Genomic DNA, 17848 nt, shown 5'->3' with positions numbered 1-17848 from the left:
CAAACAAAAAACCACATCAATTCAGACAATATCTAATCCCACTGATTAATATAAAACGAGCTTTCAGATTTAATTCTTCCACATACACATTACAGGGAACAATATATACATTTTAAAAGTCTGAGGCTTTCCTAAGTAACAAATATTTTTAAAGTGCATGAATCAATTAAGAAAAAAAATAAGAATGGCCTCATTTCAAGTTGCTACCTACTTCCATTATAAAGCTACATATTGTCTGAGGATTGAGTTTTCATTTTAGAATCCTGAGGATGTCTTATAAAGCAAAAGAGATCAAAGTCCTTCCACGGCAGCTTCACAGTTACCCTCCCTCCAGCACTAGCCCGTTGGAGAAGAAAACAGCAGAAGTCCGGGTCTGAGGGAGAGGGGAAATACACACAGCATGAGTGTGAAAGATGGAGACCAGGACACTTTTATGAGGACCACCTCCCAGGTAACTCACGCTGAACGAAACAGAAACAAGTCTACAAAAATCCAGGTGCTCTTTGACATAGGAGAGTTGATGTCTGCAGGGAACATACTCTAATTGGATATTTATCAAAAGGAACATAATAGTAGAATCTTTTTTAAAATTAGCAGTTTACAATTTTACAATCTATGTGGTGATACACATAAAGGTGCTTACTATGTATTTCTTTTAAAGATTTTGCTGAAAATTGTTCACAATAAAATGTTGAAAAAAAATTAACCCTTTAAATGTGTCTTCCTTTCCAAAAGCCCCATCTTTCAACAAAGTACCAAACTAAACAAATGAACACATTCAAGGACTCAGCCACTCTATGTAGAGAATTCCAGTCTCTCCTATGATGAAATGCTTTGTTTTGATTGTTTGTGAACATTTATTTGTGCTCTGGAGAACAGGGTGAGGGTGAAAACAAATGGCTTTCATTTCACTGTTTGGTTCTGGACAGGGAGAGACTTAGAATTTTTGCTAGGCTATGAAATTCTCAGTAATGACCTATGCCTCAGTAAATAATATAAATATTTTGTCCCTAAAGTTCAATAATTTCAGAAATTTAATATGAGAACAGTGAACGAATTTGAAAATCTCTTCTTTTAGCTATTTTGTGCAAACGGAACAGAGAAACCCTGACTGTGAAACTCCAGTACAGAATGAAATGTAGCAATGTCCAGGCCTTCAAAAGTGACCAGACAATAAGAGGCACACAGAGGCAATGGGAACAAGTCCCTCAGGCTTCCCTGATGCAACAGATAGGATTCCAGAGAAAATAAGTACTGAGACTCTCACAGCAAAAATAGTAAGTGTTATCCAGGAAGCTTGATATGGCCTGGCAGCTCCATTTTAAGAGAAAGTCAGAAGTTAATAAGCAGGAATAATAAGCAAGGCTTTAGCTGACTGAGGAAAAGCTAAGTAGAAAATTATTTTATAAAGATTATATTAGCAAAGACATGATTCAACTTTAGCAATGAAAGAGTTGTCACTCAGCTATCTGATGGGCTGAAGCATAGCAAGTTTGGCTTTTTGCTGCCCAAATAGTCACTAAAATAATTTCTAACTTTGTACAAGGTATGTAAATTTTGGCCAGTGAAATCCTTTACAAAGTTCACTCAAATATAAATAATGGCGGTATGATGCCACTTGAGAACAGGGACACTATGGCAGTCCACAAGATCCCACCCTACTTTGTTTGGGCTTTGCTCCCAGGGGAACAGAAAGAAGGTGCAGGCTGTATCGCCTATCGCTTATGATGCAGATGCTACCATAGACCTGTGTGAGGAGCCCTGTTCTTCCATTCTCTGGTCCTATATGCGGGGGGACACCTGGGGCAAGGCACCCACACAAGGAAGGAATAAGCCGGAGGACAAAGCATGAAGAAGGTGTCTCCTCAGAGGAGGCAAAAAACTTTGACATCCTGGAATCACAGGATATCTCTCATCGACTAGTCAAGTCCTCTCCACTCAATCTGGGCAAATGGGCGCATTTTCTCACAACCTGGAATTCCTCCCAGGGAATGCTGGGGTGGGTTTGCACCATCCATCTCAGGAGGGCACAGAGCTCCCAAAGCATCAACCAGTGACCTGCAGGAATGAAACATTATCACTTCCCAGCATCTCCTAATATCATCATTATCTCCACAGAAGAGGTGGCTCAATGGCTCAAAGCAGACAGAAGCCTTCTAAGTAACATATGGAAATGGTTTCAAAGACAAAATGAAATGTGCTAAAAAAATAAATAAGGTAATAAATAAATCTAATTATTTCTCACAATTCTAAGGCAGTAACAGACTGGTCGCAAGGAATGAGCAACAAGGAAGTACCGACAACTGCAGTGGTCCTTCTCGGCCTGAGGCCGGGCCGCCCTGCGCCCGGTGCCCACCAGCTGCAGCACCCTGTGCGCTCCCGGCCTCGGGTCAGAGTGGGAAAGGCCGCTGCCAGGGAAAGGCAAGGTCTGGCCTGGTAAAGAGCAGATCAAACTGGCAGCAACATCGAAGCTCATTATCACCTTTCCCATGAGACTGTGAACACCAAAAGCTTTAAGCCCTCAATGCAGGAAAGCTAAACTACAGAAATTCTGGAAGTTTGATTGGTTCCAAAGCAAAATTTCTAAATAACACTCCTACTCGAAAGAAATAAAAAAAGTGGTGGGGAATCTGGAATTTTTGTTTTTGTTTCCTTTTTTCCAAACTTTCTCTCAGATGATACCCCCTTCTTTGATTACAAAAAAAATTTAATAGAACTTAACTTTTAAAGATTGTGGGTTCTGGCCTCAATCCAGTGCCTAACTGCCACCCTTTCCCCTTCCACCACCAGTGTCCTTGGTGAGGGACTACCTGTTGAAATAAGAAGTGATGGCGTTAGTTTTTCTTCGCAGAAATCCTAGTTACATTGATTATCACTTTAGACTGCATGGAAGTTCTACTCTAATGGCAAATACACAAGCGAACCATCAGGACTGATAACACCCCTTAAAGGCAGTGAGGGCTCCCCGCCTGTGCTCAAGACCACAGAGAACTGGCAGGCGGGAATATGGCAGTGGTGAGAGGCTGGACAGAGCTTTCTCCAGCCAAGAACCTGGCTTCCTTCATGGACAATGTGCTTTTCCCTCTTCCAACACTCCCAAAAAGAGAATGGGTACCACTGAACACATCTGCAATCAAGGCTCTGGGAGAAGAGAGAGCAGCAAATGGAACAATACACCTTGTACCAAGACAAACCTATTTTTAAAAGACAACACCAACTTGCTTTTAGGCCTTTGCCTGATGGGCACCTTCATACAGGGATTCTGCTGGAGTCTGAAGCAAGAAGAGTGAGTCAGGCACCACAGAACAGAGGCAGCGCATCACCACCTGCAGAAGCCAAGGAGGGGAGAAGCTATGCGGATCAACGGGCAGGCGTGCCAGGCAGGGCGTGAGGGTCAGGAGCCTCACGCTCAACTTCAAGCTCTTGCTTGTCCAAAACCAGAGGCACCAGCCGGCAGCCCGTTCCAGCCGGCGAACACTGCCTGCCCAGGGCAACGGGCCTTCAGCTAGTGTAGTAGATGTGGAAGTAGAGAGTCTTGTTGCGTAGCAGGGAGTAGGAGTTGTCAAACTTGAGCAGGTAGATGCCCTCACCAGGGTAGTCGTGGCTGCCAGCCTGCACGTCTCGGTGGCTGTCCCGCCGGTACACAGGCATGACCTCCCCATAGCGACCCCTCAGGGAGCTCCTGGAGCCTCTCTCCACATCTCCGACTGGGACAGGGTCTGCATGAGCAAAATGGCAGAGTGTTTGGACATGAATTCAGAGACCACACATAAGTTCTTCCTGAAGGTAAGAGAATGGACCGGGTAAACTATGGGCTTTTGCCCAGGGGGATGCTATTGCCCTCCTACAGGAATATGGAAATGTCTGGGTGACCCAAGGGTCCAGAATTGCTAAACATCAGGACAGTACCTGCTCAGTGAACAAGCATCCCACCCCAAATGCCAGTACCACCTCTACTGAGAAACAAGGATTAGCCTTAGAGAGCCTCCCTAGCTCCAGAGTGTCTGAACATTTCCAAGGGAGAGAAAACAATATTTAGAAGGGAAGACTCTCACATCCTTTCATTCAATAGTAGAAAGAACTAGCTAATGGAGGCAGGAAATGCAGGCAAACAGTGTCCAGAGTGACCTAAAACTTCCACTTGGTCTCCTAAAGAGCAGCAAACAAGATATAAGGTTCTCCTCTTCCCTAAATACCTCAAGATTTCCCTGCAGTCTTGCTTGTCCATAAAGAAGCAAGTTAAGGAATTGATTTTAAGATGACATAGAAAAATCAAGGAATAAAGCTAATGCTTAGAAGCTACTCTTATATTCCATCCCCCCCCACACACACACACAGAAAATAATGCCTCAGGGCCATCCTGAGAAGGTGTTGCAAGTAACAACTAATATAGAGCACAAAAACTACTTTTAAAAAGCTAAAAACTGTATGATTCCACACATAAGTGGGATACAAAATTGAGACTCATGGACATAGATAAGAGTGCAGTGGTTGGGTGATGTGGGGAGGAGTGGGGGGAAGGGCTTGGAGGAAGGGGTTGGGGGAAGGGTATAGAGGGACAAATATAAGGTGACGAAGGATGATTTGACTTTCAGTGATGGATATGCAACATTGATCATGTTGCATATCCATCACTGAAAGTCAAACTGTTCAAATGATGTGGAGATGTTTACCTGAAATCTACATACTCTTGTTGATCAATGTCACCCCGTTAAATTTAATTTTCTAAAAACAAACAAACAAAACAAAACTGCTCTAGGCTTAAAATAAAGAAGTAAACAGTAGTCAGCCAGCAGCGACTGTTTGGGGGGGGGGTGAGAATGGGTACATTTAGTGAACTGTAATCACTCAGTTTGGTTCCAGGCCAAGAATAAATGTAAATATCGTAAAACTAAGAGAGAAATGAAGAATCATCTCAGGTTTATACGTGAGCTGAAAAACACTGCCTCTATATACAACAGCACTGACCCATCTGCTCCCTGTCCCCAGGGAAGTGTTGGAAACAGCAGGTACTGATTAAAAGGAAAAGTAGCTTTCGACCAATCCCAGCAGAATGTTCTTTGAGGGTCTGACTGTGGTCTGCATCGCTCAACCCAGCTGGGGGTGCTGAAAGGGATTCCTCACCTGCATTCTAAGGAAGAGGAGGGCTGGTACAGCACAGACAGTGGTCACTAGGCTGAGCCTGGAAAGGCAACCGCAAACCAAGTTAAAGTTAAATTTACCTTCAATCTCCTCTTCTTCCTCATCTTCATCCTCATCCTCACTGGAATCGCTGACTTGTACAGTTATGTCAGTGCTTGTTACAGGGGTCCAGTCAAAATAAACTCCAAAGCCAATATCATAGTCATCAGTTGCAAACTCCCAGCAGACACGCTTGCCCTCTGGGTGGGTAGGTACCCGTATGGTCACTACCTCACCCCGCTTCACCACCAGACAGCTGTTCTTCTCTTTGCCCAGCTTGCTTTTGAATTCCTTCATCTTGGCAAAAGTCCAGATGCATGGAGGAGCTATCAGAGGTGGGGAGACTGAAAGAACAGGCAGCTTACTATTGAGAAATCAAGAGGAAATGCTGCCACCCCTGGCACTTTGCTTAAGGAGGTGTCCCAGGCAAAGACATTCTTTCTACTGGCTTCTTGATTTCCTTTCCTTCCATCTGCCTGCCTGCCTTTCTTTAAGTACCCACTGGCAACAGAAAAAATCCCTTCCGTACTCCCAAAGGTCTCACCTTTCCTGTGGTCCCCCAGAAGGTCTGCAGACTCCAAGTCAGCTGAAAGAACATCTACAGCTCCTGTGTGCTCAGACTGGATCATAACGATGTCCCCAGCCCTCTGTGGAGCTTGATACTTGGCCATCTGCACAATAAAATTCCGGTTAGAGGAATACTAGAGCGGCAGATTCCAATTAGCCTCTTTCCAAACAAAGGCTGCCCACCCTGCCTTCTTACCTCCACTCTCCCACTCTAAGCCTAAGGGCCATTCACCATTCCCTCTCTTTACTCCAGGTATAGGCTGCTAATAAATTCTAACTTTTCAGGGCTACCAAAATGTTGCCTACTTTGAAGATTTTTTCTTACTCTCTCCTACCTTTTGCAACTTTCCTGTTCAAGACACTTTATAAAATCCTTGCCCACAAGCATCTTCAAAGCTTGCTACTGACTTCTGCACCAGCAGTGTTTCTAGGCCGCCTTGGTCTGCGCAGCCTCCCTGCAGGTCGTGCCTCACGACAGCTCCTGCACCCGGGGTTTAGCTCAGCTCCCACTCGGCCACACAATCCTCCTACTACAGCTCCCAGTCAAAGGTTACTTCCAGGTCACTGTCTATCAATTCACCAAAGCACTGCAGAGAGAGAATCCAGTCTCTGTCCCTCTCTCTCTCATCCATGGCACACCTTAGATGTCGTAAACTATTAGTTGTCTCATCCACTATCAGTGTTCTATAAATAATTTAAATTTCCCAGGATATGTATTTAAACAGTATATCTGCTGCCCGACACCTAACCTGCATGGAAGAGTATGAATGTCACACGATACTCAAAGCCCTTGAAAACCCATGGAAGTCCTTCAGTCTCTCCCTAGTGGGCTTCTCTTCAGATCACTCAGATTAGTGTTCCTCTGTTTCACACTATTATGCTTTAATTTCTTGTTCCTTCTCCAAGCAGTCGGCAGGCAACTCAAGAAGTATACCAACATGGGAGAGCGTATCAGCAAGACAGCAGTCCAGTTAAGAAGCCAGATTAGCCTGACCTGTGGTGGCGCAGTGGATAAAGCGTCGACCTGGAAATGCTGAGGTCGCCGGTTCGAAGCCCTGGGCTTGCCTGGTCAGGGCACATATGGGAGTTGATGCTTCCAGCTCCTCCCCCCTTCTCTCTCTCTGTCTCTCCTCTCTCTCTCTCTGTCTCTCCTCTCTCTCTCTGTCTCTCCCTCTCCTCTCTAAAATGAATAAATAAAAAAATTTTGAAAAAAAAAAAAGCCAGATTATATTTGCAAGAAATAAATAAATCAATTTGTAATCTTCCCAGACTGTATTCTCATACAGCCTGTTTCTGAAGAATTAAGTCTTTTGGTTCTTAATTCCATTGCTAAATGAGATGAATCAGACTGTGGCTAACTTGCTTAAATCAGTCTTTCCTTTTCCAGAAGGCTAAACAAAATATTACCTTGTAACTTATTAGCTACATAGACTTAGTAAAGTCACTAACAGCTCTTAATCCAGTTTTCTTATCTGTAAAATGGGAACAAAATGGTACCTGTCTCACAGGATTATTCTCAGGAGTAAATAAATATTGTGGATAAAATGCGTTACAGCCTGACCAGGCAGTGGCGCAGCAGACAGAACATTAGACCGGGATGTGGAGGACCCAGGTTCAAAACCCCGAGGTCGCCGGCTTGAGCACGGGCTCACCAGCATGAGCATGGGTTCACAGACATCACCCCATGGTCACTGGCTTGAGCCCAAGGTCGCTGGCTTGAGCAAGGGGTCACTCACTCTGCTGTAGCCCCCCCACCCTCATCAAAGTACATATGAGAAAGCAATCACTCAACAAATAAGGAGCTGCAACAAAGAACTGATACTTCTCATCTCTCTCCCTTCCTGTCTGTCTGTTCCTATCTGTCTCTCTCTCTGATTCTCTGTCTCTGTCAAAAAAAAAAGCTTTATAAACTCTAATGTATTATGCAAATGCATTATAATGTTTGCATTGTCTTTACTGACACTAATACCATTTCTTATTATAATATGTATGTTAACAATGATACGAACAACTCTTTCTTCCATGTCAGGCAGGCCACAGCTATCGATACCATTTCTACAGACCCTTTACCGTAAGTACTGAGCAGATCTACCACAAGAAAAGTGAGACTAAAACACAGTCCAATGGCTTAAGGCTCCTCACATTGAGAGGATTTCAGGTAACATATAAACATTTATTCTAACACTTCATTTTGTAACGAGGTGCCTGCTGGGTGCTGGTACAGTGATGGGCCCTGTGGTGGAAGATACACATGATCATTCTCCAAATAATTAAAAGTCAGATGTCCAAAGAGAGCAGAGAATTCTGTGAGCCACCCTCACAGTGACTTGTAATTCCAACCCATCCATATGTATCTAAATTCTGGTGCCATAAACTCCTCCTTTTCAAAGAGAGAGCAAGAATGAGCTCCGTACCTTGCTGAGGTCCTGGGCCTGGTCTGCAGGCCGCGCTCCCTGCTCCACCAAGGCCTGAGCCTCCAAGGCCCTGGCTGCTTTCCGGGGATCTTCCTGGGCATCCTCACTCACTGGAGACACCATCTGCGGCCTCTCGGAGGAAGACAGCGTGTCAGTTCAAAGTCTCTTTTAAAAGGCACAAGAACCCTGGAGAAACTCAGAAATATAACAACTTTCACAGGACACACCCCACCACCCCTACTCTCCTCTGGCATTCAGGTCTACTGTCAGCTTAGCTGACCACTGCCCAGGGCTGAGCTGGCCTACAGTCAAGTGGTGACAGTATGTGAGGGCCCCCAGACTGACGGAGCCACATTCCAGGCTCTAAGAACCATGTTAAATACATAGCTCAGTCATCTGAGGTGGACTGCAGGAATGGCTTTAATTCCTCACTCGAACCCAGGCCATTTATTCCACACAGAATTTCAACAAGAGTTAGAATCCCAATATACATAAAGCCACTTGTTAGAAGCAAAGAAACTGATCACCAAAACAAAGGCAGTACAAACTGATTAGCAGGGTGCTCTCTGTCCAGCTATCCCAGGAGCAGTCTTCCAGCATTTCCATTTCACATATCACCTTTCGCAACCCTATCACGAATATCCATACTGCACCCAATTCACTGGGTAATAATACGAAAAGGTAATCACTTTCTTTCCTCTTTAAGCACGTTTATCTACTATCCCAGTGACTTAAACACCATCCATTTGAAAGGTTGATTTTAAAGAAGCAAGGGAATGACTATGCTCTCTTCAATTCCCCCTGGCTTCCAGACTAGAAAGGCCATGAAGTGCCAGGGCTGCAGAACACCCCCAGGCCTCGGGACCCTGTTTCCGACAGGAGGTGGCATGGATTCTTCAAAGCAGCAGTTATCAAAGTATCACCTGGGACCTCTGGGTCCTTAATAGTCATTCAGGGGAGTGAAGTCAAACTTTTTCATAATAATTTTAAAATAAGATTTGTCTTTTCTCATCTTCTCAAGTATATACGGTGGAGTTTTCCAGAGACTACATGTGATATTATCGTAACAGAATGAATACAGAAGCAGATCTGAGAATCCAACTGTCTTTTGTTAAGACAGACATTAAAGAGATTTACTCCATCACTTCTCTCTCAAGTATTTTTGCTTCAGAAAATAATTGTTTTTCATTAAAAACATTTTATATATATTAACATGTAATGAGTTTGGTATTGTTCTTTTTAAGTGAATCAATAACAATTTTTAATTTTTTCAGTTTTAATTTCTAATATAGCAAACATTGGTAGATATAACCCACATCAACAAAATTCTTTGGGGAGTAAAGTTTTGAAAACTGCTGCTTTAGGGCATCATTTCCTCCGAGTAGATGATTGGGGAACAGTACTCTAAACCACATGGGGAACAGAGGGCTTGTTTGGGAGTTTGTCAGTTACTTCTTTTCCTTCCTTCCTCCTTCCCTTCCTTCCTTTCTTCTTTCTTGCTTTCTCTCAATGTAAACAAGGAAAAAAACAGTCGTAGCTTATAAATCACCTCTTCTTCAGATAAAACAGAGCCATCTTTCAGAATACCCAAGTAACTCCAACCTACCTCAGAACAAGAGAGTTACTAAAATTAAGAGCTGTGGAATACTGTTGAATTTTATGGGTTTGCTTGGGTAATCCTGTGTAAATTATAAACTGATCCATGTTGTAAGCCTATTCTATCCTCTTCAACCCAGAAATTACAGTCCATTTCTGTTTCTTGACACTATTTATCTGTCTATTAGGTGAGTTTGATGGCCTGGGTTGGGCCTTACACCCTCTGTCTGACAGTATCTGCAGCCAAGCCTGTCACATGGAACCCTAAGGCCCTCTGCACTCTGACCCTATCTCTCCTAGAATGATCTCATCTCGCCTTGCCCAGTCCACTCTAGTCACAAGGACCTCTGAATCCCTAGAGCAGGGGTCCCCAAACTATGCGGCCCCCCGAAGCCATTTATCCGGCCCCCGCTGCACTTCTGGAAGGGCACCTCTTTCATTGGTGGTCAGTGAGAGGAGCATAGTTCCCATTGAAATACTGGTCAGTTTGTTGATTTAAATTTACTTGTTCTTTATTTTAAATATTGTATTTGTTCCCATTTTGTTTTTTTACTTTAAAATAAAATATGTGCAGTGTGCATAGGGATTTGTTCATAGTTTTTTTTATAGTCTGGCCCTCCAACGGTCTGAGGGACAGTGAACTGGCCCCTGTGTAAAAAGTTTGGGGACCCCTGCCCTAGAGAATCCTCAAACAATTCAAGCACTCTTCCACTTGAGGGTTTCTGTGCCTGCCATCACCTCTGCCTAGAAATCCCCTTTCCACGGCTACCTTCTGGCTTCCTTCCTTCAGGTGTCTGTGCAGCCATGGCTGTCAGGAGGCTTTCTAGGCGCCTAAATATAGAGTGGCTCTCCCCTCCCTGGCCCGAGCCCTCTTTCTACCCTCCCTCCGGTTCACTTTTCTTCACTGCACCCATTACTGCCTGACATATCATATTACATACTATATTTTGTTGACTGCAAGATGCATATTTGTTTTCAGATTTTAGTACAACTGAAATATGAGATGTCCTAAAAATCAGTGGTGTCTTAAAACTGCCTCAGGCCTGGACTGCATGGAGTCCGTCCACAGATTTACATTTGCTTCTGCCAGTGCTTGGGAGTGCTACCAATGTAGTCGACTGGAAGTTCTGTTTAAGGCTTCGTTTAGACCAGTGGTAGTCAACCTGGTCCCTACCGCCCACTAGTGGGCATTCCAGCTTTCATGGTGGGTATAGCGGAGCAACCAAAGTATAAATAAAAAGATAGATTTAACTAGAGTAAGTTCTTTTATAAAGATTTATTCTGCCAAACTTAGCAAAAATCCCACATAAAGTATTTGGTAAGTAATTATTATTATATGCTTTAACTTGCTGTAACTCTGCTTTATAAATTTTATAAAGTAAAGTTACTTCCATACTTTATAAATCACCATTACTGTGGAACCGGTGGGCGGTTAGAAAATTTTACTACTAACAGAGATACAAAAGTGGGCGGTAGGTATAAAAAGGTTGACTACCCCTGGTTTAGACCACACTGGCAGAGTGAATTTAGAAAACAAACTGGGGACGACAAACTTGTAGTTCGCATTCTCAGGGGACATAGTATTTTGCCCTGCCTTCGTACAGTGCCATGGTTGAGACATTCACGTTTCCTGGCTGTCCTCTGCTGTATAGAGCGATTTCCCCACCTTGTTTATCTTTTCACTGAAGGTACAGACTTTTGTTGAACCAGAGTTCCATGTATAGCCATTATGAGACTCACTATCCTGGGTATTATTTTGTTTCTTGCTGGTACATAAAATAGCAGTTCATCCTACAGTTGATAGCAACTTATTTACGATGCAGACTTGTTTTCTGTCTGCCTCCCTCACTAGAATATAAATTCCATGAGACCAGGGACTTGGATTGCTTGTTCATTTGTGGCATCTTCAGTACCTAGAATAGTGCCAGCTTACCCAGCAAACTCTCGATAACTATCTGTTCAATGAATAAATAGTAGACACCCAATAATTATTTGTTGAATAAATAAGTCATTTCATTTTGTTTGGGAACAGAGGAATATTTGGAATGTGAGAATACAACAGTTAATCAGGCCATTAGCCTGCCCTTACTGTACACGGCATCTAAGATTTAGTCTCTTCTTTGTCTTTCTGCATGCTACTTTACACAAATATGGTTCTGCTTATTAAAAAAATATTTTAAACAGGACATGCAATAGCCACATAAATTTCATATGCGCATTAGCAATTCATGCTCTGAAGAATCAGTGAAGGGTATTTTGGGAAAGATAAATTGCAAATCACTCAATGCCAATGATGATAAAGCACATAAAGGAAAAAGTCCCACTGTAAGCCTTCTGGCTGTGCTGACCCGGAACAGGGAGGCCATCCCAAAGGAAGGGGCCTGCCTGGCCAGCCAGCGGCCAGCCTTACTAGCAAAGATAAGAGTTGTGCTGTTTCCATTTCCAGCACACACAAAACACAAACACTAAACTACAGGCACTAAACATCATGATCACTGATTTTTTTTTCACACACTAGATTTTAGAAACAACACTTTAAAATTAAATCTCCTTTTTTCTAAGAATGTTCTATATTCCTCACTCAAAAAAAATGTATTAGGAGGAAAAATCAGTTCTGGGCCAAAACCCATACCCCAAAGATCCTTCAAAATCAATGGAAAAAGGGTGATGGCAGAAAAATGGAAATGCTCCTCAGGGGATTTGATGACATGAATTGTCTCAAATAACCAAAGCCTCCAGGAGGCTATGTCTTCTAAAAGGAGTGTTATATATAGTAACATAGTAGCTCTAAGCACAGAACTCAAAATTCTTCTGTTGCTACTTATGAGACTAAGCTTTATAGTCAAACAGCCTACAGCTGGGTGAACTGGGACAAATTACTGAATTCACTGTTTAATTTTCCTCATCTGAAAAAAAAACAGTAGATATATACTTATTTAATGAAGATTGTTATGAGGATTACGTGAGATAACACATTTTAACACCTGGAATAGTACTGAGCAAATATTAATATTCAATAAAAAGTAACAATTTTATTATTATTACAGAGAAACCTATTAACTGTGGCTTAAATTATTATCACCAACTATATATTTTTTAATTAATTTTAATGGGGTGACATTGATAAATCAGGATACATATGTTCAGATAAAAGATCTCTAGGTTATTTTGACATTTGATTATGCTGCATTCCCACCACCCAAAGTCCAATTGTCTTCCGTCACCTTCTAACTGGTTTTCTTTGTATCACCAACTATATTAATCCTTCTCTTCCATCATCTGAATTCTGGGAGAAAAGAGTTGTATTTCATATACAAAGGTAAGAAGAAAGAACTTCTACTCAAGAACAGATTTTAAAAAATATTTTGATATTCCCCAGCCATCAATTTTGTGTGAGACATGAAAATCATAGATTCTGCTTGTCAACACTATACTATTCCCTGATCAGTGGGACTATAATATCCACCAGCTCAGGGTTCTCCAGAATATAGTTTTTCATTAATTATTCCATTAAGGTTTCATGTGTCCACTCATTCTAGGGCTCAGTAGAACTCTTCCCTTTCTACTAGACACTCTGATTTCACTGATGATGGGGGGATGAGATAGACAGAAAGGGAAATTAAAGTGAGAATTTGAAGGTCATCATAATGATTTAGTCTGAAAATTACATAATAAAATCTGCCTCTAATAGTGTGCGTGTGTGCACATTTTATGAGTAAAAATCAAACAAATGTTTTCTTTTTTTTTATTTATTTATTCATTTTAGAGAGGAGAGGGAGAGACAGAGAGAGAGAGAGGAGAGACAGAGAGAGATGAGGGGAGGAGCTGGAAGCATCAACTCCCATATGTGCCTTGACCAGGCAAGCCCAGGGTTTCGAACCGGCAACCTCAGCATTTCCAAGTGGACGCTTTATCCACTGTACCACCACAGGTCAGGCAAACAAATGTTTTCTTGAAAGTCCATCTGGGGTCCACTTCAGATGTCTTCACATTTGAACCTAGTCTTCAGGAGAACATAAAGACACTACACTATTCATTATAATTTTAGTCTCTGTGAGTAAAAGAACATTTTATAACTTGAAATAGATTTGACATTTCCCCTAAATACATTTAAGAGTTGATTAATTAATGACAAAACCATTCATACCTTTCACTTCAACTTGTCTTTCTCCTTAAAGTTGCTGCCCACTTCTTTCACTATTTGTTTTTCTCAGAAGAGAAAAAGTCTAGAAGAATTTTATCCAAAGCAGTTGCTGTCCCTACCTGTAGGGTGAGGAATGGGGCTCTGGATCTGAGGCAGAAGCCACTGGAGAGGTGACCTTCGTGTTTTCTAGACCTGCATTCTCTAGAAAACCATGGAAAGAAAAATTCAACATCTAAGAGTAAGCACAATCATCATCTTGCATCTTTTTTTAAAAATCTGGCAGTTTCAAACACTTTCCCTTTCCAAAAATATTCTAGGAGGCCCAGTATATAAATTATTCAAGTCATTCAAATATTCTCAGATAGTCATTACCCATTTATTTAAAAAAAGGCATTTTCCAAAACAAGTACCTACAGAATTAATCCTAATTCAAGAATCATTATTTCTCAGAAAGCAATTGGTTAAATTAGGCAGAAAATACAGCGCAGAGTGAGATGTATGTACAATGAAGCGAGCTGGAATTCAGTGCCGAAGTAGAGTGCCACCTCTCTAGTCAATAAGCTCAGATCACTGTATCCAACATCAGGTAAAAGATTTTTGTCATTTCATTCACTTACTCACTCACCAATGACTTAGTGAATACTGTTAGGCACCCTCAAGGGGTATACAGGTTGAAATGCATATTGAAGGCTGTTTCCAAGCTCACAGCAAGCCTATGGCTGGTATTATCATTACCATTTTGCAGGCAAGAAAAATAAGGCATAGAGACAAGATTCAAACTAGGCAGTCATGCTGATAACCATTAGGTACTAGTTAATTTTGTGGTTTATTATTTTAGCCTTTCCTTGAGCGCTCAGATAAACATACAGTTCAGTGCGTGTTTAGATAACCCCTGGTTAACCTCCTCTAGCTAAGACAGCAAAAAACTGAAACCCAAAGTTCATTTCTCAATTCAAAATATAACTTACTGAAGAAAACCTCGGAGTTTGGTAGCAAAGTAAAAATGGTAAATGATAGGCAAATATTTGTGATCCAATTTTAATCTAGTCTCATTTCTTTGTATGTAAATTAAGATCTATTTTTCTTTTCATGCCATGAGATTTCCCTCTTGTAAGATAATAGAAAATATATATATATTGGTCTCTGCTCTTGGGTCCTGGCACAGAACTCCTAAAACTTATAATTTCCTAAGTGATAAGAGTACTAGGGACATCTTTTGTTCTATTTGGTCTTTGACTCAAGTTCCTAAATCCCTAGGAATTTCCTGGGTGATAGATATGTCTTTTGTTCTAATGAGGTGACTCTTGGTGGGCTCCTGGAAGGGTCACCAGAAAGAAGGCCAAGCCATGATTAGAAGCTTGGGATTTTCAGCCCCACCCTCCATTCTTCAGCATGAGTAGTGGGGCTGGAAATAGTTACCGGTAATTATCTACTATGCCTGTGTGCTGAAGCCTTCATAATAATCCAAAAGTACAGGAGCTTCCAAGTTGGTGAACTCATCTATGTACTAGGAGAGCACCGCCTCCCAACTCCATGGAGACAGAAGCTCCTGGGCTCCGGAGCCTCCCAGGCCTTGCCCTGGGTATCTTCTCTTCATCTTCATCTGACTATTTCTATGTATCCTTCACCATAGCCTTTTATAAACCGGTAAACATGTTTCCCTGAGTTCTGTGAGTTGTTCTAACACATAATCAAATCCAAGAGGGAAGTGGGTCATGGGATCCTCCAATTTGTAGCCGAGGAGGACAGAAGTTGTGGTAACCTGGAGACCTACTACTTTCACACTGACATCTGAAGTGGGGGAGACAGTCTTGCGGGACTGGGCCTATCTTCAAGTACAGTATCAGAATTAAGTTAAATTGTAGGACATAGAGCTGGTGTTACAGAATTGCTTGGTGTGGGTACCCCCCCCCCCATATCTGGTATCAGTGTTGCGAGTGTGGTAGAGATGTGAATAAATGAGACACACAGGAGGAGACTAAGGTTTAATTTACACATATCAACAAAAGAACCGAGTCTAAGATAATCGCCAGATGTTCCCCAGTCTCTGCCACTCTGTGAAGAGGCCCTTTACAGTGAGAGATAATGAGCATAGAAAGTTCTTGCCTGTGTTGACCTAAGTAAAATCTGCTTCCTAATAAATTCCGCAATTCCATCAATCCTCCCACAACATCCTTTCAGATATTTACAGCCTGCTATCACATTTCCTGCAGGTCCCCTTCCAGGCTGACCTCCTCCAGTCCTCTCAACCATCCCTGAGATGCTCTCTGACCCTGCTGGCCAGAACATGCTGGCCAGAGCTGTTCCACTTTGTCCTGCTTAAAGTAAGGAGCTAAAACAAACAACTTTTTCAAATGTGTTCAAATCCATGCACAGTATACTGAGACAATCATCTCTTCATAAGGACACAATATTTCTTGATGTAATATCCTAAGATGACACTCAAATTTTTTTAACTGAAAACTTACACTGTTGGCCTACATAAGTCAATCAAGATCTCCAGGACTTATAAAAATAAACGTACTCCAAGCCCAGTCTCTCATACGGTCTGTTTTTGAAACAGATTTGGGAAATAACTGAGTTTTTAACTTAAATGCAGGACTTTAAACATCCATATTATTTCAAATTAAATATGAATAAGAAAACATTTTGCATTTACCCATCCAGACTTTAATATACAAATAATCTACTAGTCGGTATAAAAAGATATCAGGAAACATAGATAAGCAAAATAAAAAAATTTAAAAAAAAGATGAAGAAAAAGAAAAAACAACTACAAACTACAATTGTAGTAGCCAAAGATAACCATTGTTAACATGTTGGTGTATATCATTACAGAAATATATTTATATGTTTATAAATATATTTACATATTTTCCCTCAGGCATCAACTTTGTGTGCAGCATGGAGACCACAGGTTCTACTGGACATATTATACCATGAGCTGATCAGCTGAACTAGAAAACTCAGTAGTTCAGGATTCTCCAAAATATAGTTTTCATTAATTATTCATTAATGTTTTACAGTTTCCACTCATTTTAGGGCTCAGCACAAATGTATATATTTATTTTTCTTAAAGGACCATGCACCAAATATTATTGAACATTGTTCATGAACATCTTTCAGAATCAAAATGGCTGCATATTATCTCAAAGGCTATACCATAATTTCTTTTTTTTTTTTTTTTTGTATTTTTCTGAAGTTGGAAACAGGGAGGCAGTCAGACAGACTCCCGCATGCACCCGACCGGGATCCACCCGGCATGCCCACCAGGGGGCAATGCTCTGCCCATCTGGGGTGTTGCTCTGTTGCAACCAGAGCCATTTTAGCGCCTGAGGCAGAGGCCATGGAGCCATCCTCAGCGCCCAGGCCAACTTTGCTCCAATGCAGCCTTGGCTGAGGGAGGGGAAGAGAGAGACAGAAAGGAGGGAGAGGGGGAGGGGTGGAGAAGCAGATGGGCGCTTCTCCTATATGCCCTGGCAGGGAATCGAACCCGGGACTCCTGCACGCCAGGCCGACGCTCTACCACTGTATACCATAATTTCTTTAACCAATCCCTAAGCCTCTATTTTGAGAGATAGAGACTGTTTCAAAGCTTTCACCATTACAGACTATGATGTTAAACAGAGCAATCTATAATTGTTTCTTAAGAACTTCCCCTGTAAATAGCCTTGGAAGGGGCAGGCCCTATGACCAAGGTGCACTATGCTGGCCATAGCACATTTATTGCTTTTGGGTGAGCCCCTGCCCAAAAGTCAGTCCAATTCTCTTCCCAAATATCTGGAGTTGGTATTAGAGAGCACAACAGACTAAAGAGCCTCAGTGAGGTGAGGGATTGGTTCTGCCACTTGAAGAAGCCTTCACAGGCCGTGTAAAAGCAGATAACTAAGCAGAGAAGACAGTTGTCAGAGATGGGGAAATGCTGCATTCAAGCAAAGAGAAGAAA

General features: G+C 42.0%; 1 protein-coding gene across 1 annotated transcript in view; it reads right to left on the bottom strand.

The window, feature by feature from the left end:
• The window catches only part of TMED8 (transmembrane p24 trafficking protein family member 8), a 36447-nt gene that overhangs the window by 471 nt on the left and 18128 nt on the right, over positions 1-17848 (bottom strand). Inside the window, exons 2-6 of the mRNA XM_066341541.1 lie at positions 14022-14103; positions 8163-8292; positions 5726-5852; positions 5223-5525; positions 2-3719 (exon numbers count right to left, since the gene is read on the bottom strand). Coding sequence (XP_066197638.1) covers positions 3502-3719; positions 5223-5525; positions 5726-5852; positions 8163-8292; positions 14022-14103 — 860 coding nt within the window. The 3' untranslated portion in view covers positions 2-3501. The remainder of the gene's footprint in view (position 1; positions 3720-5222; positions 5526-5725; positions 5853-8162; positions 8293-14021; positions 14104-17848) is intronic.

This window comes from Saccopteryx leptura, chromosome 6 (genome assembly GCF_036850995.1).
Source record: "Saccopteryx leptura isolate mSacLep1 chromosome 6, mSacLep1_pri_phased_curated, whole genome shotgun sequence".
Classification (NCBI taxonomy): domain Eukaryota; kingdom Metazoa; phylum Chordata; class Mammalia; order Chiroptera; family Emballonuridae; genus Saccopteryx; species Saccopteryx leptura.
This window is presented reverse-complemented; position numbering and strand designations above follow the sequence as displayed.